The sequence below is a fragment of the Opisthorchis viverrini genome (genome assembly GCF_000715545.1).
Source record: "Opisthorchis viverrini unplaced genomic scaffold opera_v5_396, whole genome shotgun sequence".
In the NCBI taxonomy this organism is placed as follows: domain Eukaryota; kingdom Metazoa; phylum Platyhelminthes; class Trematoda; order Opisthorchiida; family Opisthorchiidae; genus Opisthorchis; species Opisthorchis viverrini.
In genome coordinates, this window is record NW_008752055.1 from 354715 (window position 1) to 364747 (window position 10033).

The 10033-nt window shown below is 44.7% G+C and overlaps 1 protein-coding gene across 1 annotated transcript in view; it reads right to left on the bottom strand.

Annotated features, from left to right (window-relative positions):
* Positions 1–6194: 6194 nt before the first annotated feature.
* Positions 6195–10033, bottom strand: part of T265_10711 (hypothetical protein) — a gene marked incomplete at both ends in the record, with an annotated part of 54951 nt that continues 51112 nt past the window's right edge. Inside the window, one exon of the mRNA XM_009177166.1 lies at positions 6195–6395. Coding sequence (XP_009175430.1) covers positions 6195–6395 — 201 coding nt within the window. The remainder of the gene's footprint in view (positions 6396–10033) is intronic.

Sequence of the window (10033 nt, forward strand, 5' to 3'; positions counted from 1 at the left end):
TCGATGTTTTTTATACGAAGTACTGTGGACTTGATGATGATTTCCGTCGATGTAGCTGGTTAGGCTTTTTAGACAAAAGCGTATCTTTCGCGCATACCTTTCTCCACTCAGCGAGATGGCTTAAGTGGTTAGAGCGCGAATCTACTAACCGGAAGGTTCATGATTTGAACCCGACCTCCGCTTCTCGACTTCACCTGTTTAGGCTTGGGCAACCTGGCAGTATCCCAGCCCTCGTGCTTCCTTCGGGTAGCATGGCGGCGAGGCACCGGAACGGTGTTACAGCTGAGCGTTTTTTCTCCGTTCAGCTGCTTATAGACGGTCTAGGGTGATCAGATCACTATCTGGCAGTAACCTGGTGTTGGGGAGTGACGTATCATGGTTACTGCTCCTGTATCAGCGCAGCACTGTCAACGTCAAAACGCATCAGAGCACCATGTTGACGCGGCTTCTCGCGAGGTAGGATTGCCTGGCAGTCATCTTGGTTCTTTAATCTAGCTGGGATTATGGCAACTGTTCTGCTCCCCTTACGCGGACGCGACTTTGTGTTAAAGCAGTTCACCTGCTCTTCTACACCCGATCCTACTCCAACACAAGGAACGCATGTTGCGCGGCTTGTAGAACGACAGGCTTTTTCACAGGTTCAATATATTCTGCTTACTCAAGCCCCATTTTTGTATAGGTTGACTCTTATTCCTGCCAAAAGTTGAACAACAGTAAACCGTCTTGTTGTTTGCTAGATTTAATCGTTTCTGGACGCATTTACCTGGTAAAAGTCGCTCGATTGTCATCCGTTAGTTGTAGGTCATTTGTGTGCTAGTGTTTTGAGAATCGATTCTCGCATGGCGTGCGCGTGCAGTGTTGTAAACTCAATAATGTACTCTCGTTTCATGGCAATCAGGAACTCACTCCACAAAGGCACTTTCCACATTGCAATTCAGGTTTAAGACAGCCAGGCACTGCAAGGTTTGGGGATCTACACTCTGAATCTATTGTTGAAAACTAGGTTAATCGTTTAAGAAAAATGGCACTTCACTGATATGGTTCCGAACAAAGTGTAGCTAGACCAGACCATTAGAGATTAAGTTAACCAGTTCGACGCCTTACTGTGTTACGTCCCTGTAACTCAAATTTTATGGATTAAAAGCTCGCGTAAAAACGTGCGGACATATTTACGGCGATTTCATTTTCACAGCATTCCATAGGGAAATAATTTGTGACTTGGGTGCTTAATGAATGTCTTGTAAAATACTGCGCACTTTCACGTGTGAACCAAAGTACACGCTTTTGATGATCAGTGTAAGCCAGACATGTTATGAACGATTGACATGACCTACGTATTCTGAGGCTGCCTCCGTCGGACACCTGATTAAATCTGTACGGTATCGTCTTTCTGTCGAGAATTGGAAAGATGGCGTTTCGATCGTTTTGAATGAGTGGGCGGAATCAAAGGGGTTATCGTCAGCACAGCCTACTGCTCTTATACCTCATTTTACTGAAACTTGATAGTGGGTTGCGGGTACCGCATCGACCCAGTCGGCGTGTGCATCACTTCATTGATCTAGATGTTGGATTGATTAGTTAATCCGTTCACGGTTGATTCTTACTCACACGGATGCGTGGATTCTGTTCCGTTCCTTATGTCAGATGCAGTAAAGGATGGCCACAATCGAAATAGTTAAATTCCTCGTTTGCAGTTTCAAACAGTAGAAGGGATTTCACTATGATTTATCACATAGTATCGATCGAACAGTATAACGGAACTCTCCTGCAATTGGTTCAGTCCTACCTCCCATTTTTTTATATTTTCACTAGGAACCGTCATTTCCTCAATGGAAGTAGTTCCTTCCCATCCCCGACTATGGACGGAAACCGTGAACGGTTGTTCTGTCACCAAATTGGCGAATGCTCTAGCGACCACATGTTCCAGCACGATTCTGTGCTTCACGTTTAGGCTAAGTTCAATAGAAAGGCGTAGAAGATACCAAGGCCAACTGATGGGGATGGCGCAAGTGGTTAGAGTGCGAATTAGCTGACCGGAACGTCTGTGATTCGAATCCCACCTCTGCCTTTCGAGTTCCCCTGTCTAGGTTTGGCCAGCGTAACAGTACCCCAGTCCTTGTGCTTCCTTCGGATAGCATGGCAGCTGGGCACCGATAGGTTGTTATAGTCGAAGGACCCCCCTTTAATGCCAAGTATAGAGATGGTTTAAGAGACTGTGGCGCACTCTTTGCACAGACTTGTAGTTTATTGTACCCTTCATTGTTACCTTGGTCATACCCGGAGCGCGGCGCTCTTGGCTAGTTAAGTTCTGTAATTCTCAGTTCACTTATTCACACTGTCCAGTTTAAGTTGATGAGCCACATGAAATTCACTGTGTCCAATAATTCACAGCTGTCTTTTCAGACAGTTCCACTTAGTGGACAGCACCACCGGTGTCGCAGGTGTGCCATCAGCTTATGCGTTAAGGTCGGTTTTACAATGCTGCGGTGCGCTCCGTATTCTTATACGGGTAGGAAACCTGGCTACTGAACGCCGAGGATGTCAAAAGACTCGAAGTTTGATCATCACTGTGTTCGACGCATTGCCCGAATCTGGTTAGAACCCCGGATCAGTAGTACTGAAGTACGTCGAATGGTATTCGGAAGGAATAACTCACCCACGATAGCTGAACTGATCACATTGGATAGGTTGCGTTGGTTTGGCCAGTCGACTGAGTTCCTCAAAGGGCTCTTTTTGCACAACAACGTGAAAGGTGGAAACGAGTCAGAGGAGGTCAAACAATGGCTTGGCAGCGAAGTATAAAAGTTATTACAAGCAAACTCAGCTGCGCTGGTCATTACTGTCTTCCTGGATGAGAACCCCAAGATGGCCCATTGGCGCCCTCAATGGCACTCGTGCATTCAAGAAAATGCTTTCAACGCATAACTCCCAATCTCCCCAATGAAAAGTCCAAACACCCTTCTAACGTGCGCGTCAATTATACCAGGTACTGCCTCCAGTGCACCACTCTCTACCCGACCTCCGCGAATGATTGGTGAACGAAACTGTGGCAGCTAGAACCACTGTAGGACAAGTAGGCGGTTCTCACAGATGATGGTGCTGATCATGAGTGGATAGGACTCAAATTCCATTCTTTACCAAGAGCATTGTCGTAACTATGCAATCACTTTCCTTCATATTGCCTCATCCGTAATAAAAACTCGTATTATTTTTCCTTGGTTTGTCTTAATATTGTTGATAGAATATGGTGCACTTACTTAACTGTTCAGTTTGACCAGTCAGCTGCGAAAAATGCATCCGTAATAAAACTCGTATTATTTTTCCTTGGTTTGTCTTAATATTGTTGATAGAATATGGTGCACTTACTTAACTGTTCAGTTTGACCAGGCAGTTGCGAAAAATATGTGCCACAATTCAGTTTGAGCACAGCTTATACCCGTTCTAAACGGTGGATCGGGTTACTGCTAGCAGTTTAGCGTTCATGCACGGGACCTTCCTGGGTACCGTCTAGGCCCATCCAACTGCTTGGCGACGTAGCAGTAGCTAGCTGTTGCTTGTCCTACCGAATCGGTGCATTCTCACACGACTGTCTGGAGCTACTCATACAGTTCGATAAGACGTCGTCTACTTTGTTGTTTAGGTGAACTATTGTGGTTCACAAGTCGGGCGAGCTGTAAACCCACACTCGTGTTTGCAGAGATGTGTCGCGAAAACGATTAACAATGCCTCGTCCTATTTTAACGCTTCTGAGGCAGTATCAGGCAATCGATTCTACCGTTTTGAATACTAGAGCACCTTAAAGGAAAATACCTGTCTAACGGCCGATTGATTTCTATATTCAGAGATGAAGGGAGACAGTAAATTGAAGTGGAAGCTTGTACCCTTCATTGTTACCTTGGTCATACCCGAAGCGCGGCGCTCTTGGCTAGTTAAGTTCTTCTGTACTTCTCAGTTCACTTATTCACACTGTCCAGTTTAAGTTGATGAGCCACATGAAATTCACTGTGTCCAATAATTCACAGCTGTCTTTTCAGACAGTTCCACTTAGTGGACAGCACCACCGGTGTCGCAGGTGTGTCATCAGCTTATCCGTCAAGGTCGGTTTTACGATGCTGCGGTGCGCTCCGTATTCTTATACGGGTAGGAAACCTGGCTACTGAACGCCGAGGATGTCAAAAGACTCGAAGTTTGATCATCACTGTGTTCGACGCATTGCCCGAATCTGGTTAGAACCCCGGATCAGTAGTACTGAAGTACGTCGAATGGTATTCGGAAGGAATAACTCACCCACGATAGCTGAACTGATCACATTGGATAGATTGCGTTGGTTTGGCCAGTCGACTGAGTTCCTCAAAGGGTTCTTTTTGCACAACAACGTGAAAGGTGGAAACGAGTCAGAGGAGGTCAAACAATGACTTGGTAGCGAAGTATAAAAGTTATTACAAGCAAACTCAGCTGCGCTGGTCATTACTGTCTTCCTGGATGAGAACCCCAAGATGGCCCATTGGCGCCCTCAATGGCACTCGTGCATTCAAGAAAATGCTTTCAACGCATAACTCCCAATCTCCCCAATGAAAAGTCCAAACACCCTTCTAACGTGCGCGTCAATTATACCAGGTACTGCCTCCAGTGCACCACTCTCTACCCGACCTCCGCGAATGATTGGTGAACGAAACTGTGGCAGCTAGAACCACTGTAGGACAAGTAGGCGGTTCTCACAGATGATGGTGCTGATCATGAGTGGATAGGACTCAAATTCCATTCTTTACCAAGAGCATTGTGGTAACTATGCAATCACTTTCCTTCATATTGCTTCATCCGTAGTAAAAACTCGTATTATTTTTCCTTGGTTTGTCTTAATATTGTTGATAGAATATGGTGCACTTACTTAACTGTTCAGTTTGACCAGTCAGCTGCGAAAAATATGTGCCACAATTCAGTTTGAGCACAGCTTATACCGGTTCTAAACGGTGGATCGGGTTACTGCTAGCAGTTTAGCGTTCATGCACGGGACCTTCCTGGGTACCGTCTAGGCCCATCCAACTGCTTGGCGACGTAGCAGTAGCTAGCTGTTGCTTGTCCTACCGAATCGGTGCATTCTCACACGACTGTCTGGAGCTACTCATACAGTTCGATAAGACGTCGTCTACTTTGTTGTTTAGGTGAACTATTGTGGTTCACAAGTCGGGCGAGCTGTAAACCCACACTCGTGTTTGCAGAGATGTGTCGCGAAAACGATTAACAATGCCTCGTCCTATTTTAACGCTTCTGAAGCAGTATCAGGCAATCGATTCTACCGTTTTGAATACTAGAGCACCTTAAAGGAAAATACCTGTCTAACGGCCGATTGATTTCTATATTCAGAGATGAAGGGAGACAGTAAATTGAAGTGGAAGCCAATTTACCGTCTTACAGAACAGGCTCACCCTCCTGTTTTGTCCCGGGGACAAGTTCGAGAATGTTGGAAGTAACCTCCCTAGCTGGGAGTAAAGGTTATCAGAAGTATCGTTGTAGACTTAGAAAATTAAATCACTTATAATTTGACAAACACACTCATTTGCATACCGATTTGTTTTTAACACGTGGATCCAAAGTGAATTTATCATTTATCATGTACCTATTCCACTCACTGTGCTGCATTAGGCCGCCTCACGGTCTAGTTGGTACGGCATTCGCGATATTGCAATAAATTATATAGACGTAACATACTACTTTGAAGGTCGAAGAGTTTGAGCTGCATAGCGTTCAGTGAATGGTTTGTTGAAATTTAATTTGAAGTGCCAAACTGCACATATAATACGACCCATTACTGCTGGTCGATAAGAACAGGAGGTTGATGTCTGACTACATGGTCATAGACAGGTCCATCGAATCTGGAAACTAGCTTGCAAATGTCATGTCACCAATCAGGGGGACACCATCAGTGCGCAATTGACTAGGTATTTCATCGTAACTTGCTTGCATCTATATAGTTTTCAAACAGTGATTGGCTAATTGGTGTAATCTTACTGGTGCGCGTGCAATCTAAAATGTATTGTGACTTGTATTTCCCCTGTTCGACTGACTTGTTGGATGGTCTTTATCCCTGTTATGATTCATCCATTCCCGAGTTGTGTTACGCATTAGTCTTTCCTCCTCAGATTTGAATATCACAGACAAAGCTTTATTCGGACCCTTTTCAAGCGGATTGAGGCTCAGTGGGACACTACAATGTCCAACGGTGGGACGCTCGCACCGGAAATTCCATCTGCCGAACCTTCAGAAAACCCAACCCAATCACCTGAAAAGTACAAAGGCAAACGTATCGCACTTCCACGCACCAAGGACATTTTTGGACTGGCCGAATGAGCCTCGCCGCAGCACAGCATAATGACAATAAACGAACCTGCGAAAAGCTTAAGTAAAACCAAAAAGAAAGTCGTTTACGCTGACAAGGATCAGTAGCACACACAAGGTTCAGTGCAAACGATCGAAATAAGCAGAACGTGGGACAAACAGGAAGGAAGCCTTCCACAAAATTGTATGAACACAGACTTGCGGAAGAGAAACAGTTGTCTTCATACAGGATGAACATAAATTCCACCGAAATAGCGTTCAAGTGCCTACCCAAACAAACACTAAGAGCGAACATGAATTCATGGAAGAATGGTACTTCATTGAGAAAGCCATCAACACATATAACTAAACAGACCCCATCTACCAATCACTAAGGATAGAAGAATTCCACAACCGCAAAAAAACAGAGTAAACGCCGATGGAATAATCGGGTGAATCCTAACCCTTCTGACCTGAACATGCAACCAGTCCTTAAATTGTAGAACCGAATAAAATATATAATAGGGAAGAGTTCACTAAAGGCATATGATTAACCGGGAAGGCACTAAGAAACTGCCAGCACAAGAAGGGAAATGGCATCAAACTGCCCAACACCAAACAAGAACGAAACAACCAACCGAAAAAGAACATTAAAATATACATCACCATAATAACCAGATGAATCCAAGGAGGAAGGACCACAACGCAACGCAAATCAGCAACGGACCAATCAAAACAGGAGCCAAAAGAAAATAAGCCAATTAACGAATCAATCGAACGATCAGCCAAAACGCAACACCGTTTTCAAACAGGCCAACAAGACTACTAGAAAGGTCCACATCATCAGATCTCTGATACCGTTTGAAAACCACATGAATGCTAACAAGTAAGGAGAAACACCGTTGATATCGGGGATGATACGTTTCCAAGCTAATTGCCAAGCTTTACGAACCGACAAGCTGACCAACTACCAGTAAACGCATCCAACCTACAAATATTTGGGTGCATTGCCTGAAAGGGGAGATTGTGTCGTGTTTGTTTGCATTCCCACGTGGGTGTTGCGCACAATAAACTATCGTTCTCATTACACAAAATTGATTTTACAAAGTGAATCACAGTGAATTAGTCAACACTTTGTTGTTTAACACGAGTTAACAGTGTCAATGTACAACTAAGAAACAGAGAGCCTAGAACAGGCTCTCTTCCCAAAAAAAGTCACCCAATTCTGGCTCGGATTACGGAGAATATGGGGCCTTGCAACCTAAAATTAAAAAAAGCTGATTTCAGTGTTCTAGTGAATACTCTAGGCTCTGCAGCTCTACGAAGCTGGAAGATTCCATATTTGCTCAGACAGCGAACATTTTCTTCGCATGATTACTAGACGACTTGGAACAGATAAGGGTCGATTTGTCCCAAGAAGTACAGCGTCACTCAGGCAGTGTGCCAATCACAAAAGGGTATGGTGGAACACTCAAGGAAAATGAGAAGAATGGTGTACGGGGTTCCCGCGAGATGAATCGAACCTTCGGGAATGACAGAAAATTGGGATCGGACGACCCGAGAATAATCTGGAAAAGAATGGCTGAGCACATGCGGTCATGCAGAAGATGTGGACGGGCAACGATCTCCTTCGATCAGTAAGAATCTCCAGATCCATTCAGCTTGGTCGATACGTCCAGTTCCAAGGTCACTAGACTATACCCACATACTTTGGCAGGAGCGATCGACAGCTAACCTTTTGCCTCCAAAAATATCACGTGAAAGCATCGATCGACCTTTGTGGACCGAGCAGTACTGTATGAGGCATGAAGTGTGTAACGTTTTTTTCTACAAAACCCAATCCGTTTGTGACAACAACGAGTCAATGGTATCTAGCCTTCTGTCAGTTTTGTCCAAATGCATTCGTATACTATCAGTTTCTGTGGGATATTGGGCTCTGGTGGTACGCCAAGTCACCTAGGATTGAGACCATCCATGGAACCTAACTTGAGGTATTCCTTTCAATACCCTAAATGTAAGCGTTCCGTTGTTTCTTTCCATAGCCTCACGTTTACCGATAGTCACTAAAAACTTAGGGAAAACGATAACGTACCAGAGTTGATTCCACTGACGATTAGTTTACATCCAAAAATCGATTTTCGGATGCTGTTTCAAGCTTCCGCTGTGGATGTCCCATGAAGGTATGACCGCTAGTCGATGTTGATGACATTGTTGCTATCAGTTTTTATCAAGATTGTCTGAGTGTTTGGAGGTGATATTATGCTGCCGAGGATGCAAGTATGCCGGTGGGCCATAACCACCAACCATCATAAACTCATTTTGCACGGCTTCTTGACCGTGCAACCGGTCCACACAGGCTGGAAACACCTGAATCTGACCTGACAGAGCTGTGCGCCTGCGGTCGATGTAAGGTCACCAATATACCAGCTTTTAGTTAGATTAGAAAAAAAGCAGGTTAGCGAATGAATAATTCACGAGACTTTGTTGATTAGTGTTTTATTCTTCTCACTATACATGCATAGTGTATGTAACACTCTCATTTACATATACGTACTAATGCTGGTGAGTTCACAGTACTAAGGGTGTCAAAGTGCCTGATGTGCGGGTCTCGAACTGACCAGGCTCTCGGTTGGATCCGTTTCGTCCTCCTTTTTGGAATTTCAACCGCTCGGAGTCTTAGAAGGAGGCTGAAATGTAAAAATAGGATCACTGTTCCGATATAGCTAATCCTCGCGTAGCATGAGATACGCATCAAGTGAGCGAAAATGAAATGTGAAAATACGAGCTGCTTGATTAGATGTCAACACCATCCTTGGTTGTTGCCTTGTCAATCATGACACATTTGTCTCTTACCACAGACAGATCAGATAGATCGCCACAGAAAAAAATCCTGTGGATAGTACGGATAGCTCTCTCAGTCAGGCAAAATCTAGCATGCAAAACCTGGAAGAGTCCAAAAACCTTTTTTTACCGTTGGGGCCTTTCGCGACGAAGTTTACCACACAATACGCACACTGCAACTTCTTTATGGGGCAACTGAAATGCTGTTCACTCGTAAAGTTTTCACAAAGAAAGAAGGTCTCCAAACGATCTTCATTATGAAAAATCGATCAAGTCATTTTAGGAGAAATCAGTCAATCAATCGATCAATTTATCAGCTATAAACCGTGTGCCATAGGCACACTGGTTCCAGCTGCTACAGTTCCGATCACCGGAAAACGGGATAGTGGAATACAAGACCTAGCCTTGGAGGCAAAGGAATGTTCAGTTTGTTCGGAAATTGGGTAGCTACGCATTGTAGGCTATGGGTTTGATGCACGAGCGCCACTGACTGTGGGATTGGGCCTTTTCCGCCAATGTCAACAACCACTGGTATTTGAGTACCGGATTCCCCATCCAGGGAGGCGGCAGTTGCTCACCCGACTCAGTTTACTGGCTAGTTTTTTCGTACTTCGATGCCAGGTCATACATTGTCGCTTCCATTCAGCACAGGGCTGCGTGAAAAGAGCTCTGCAAGGCAGACGATCTTCTGGCATGTGGAGTACATGACCCAACCAGCGTAACCTATGAAGCGTAAGTAATAAATCTATCGCGGAAAGGTTCCTTCTTCCTAAGACCATCTGGCGTACCTCAACACTACCAGTCCGATATTCCCACCAGACCCGACCAATGCTGCGGAGACACCGATGATCAAACACTGACATCTTCGTGTGTTCTC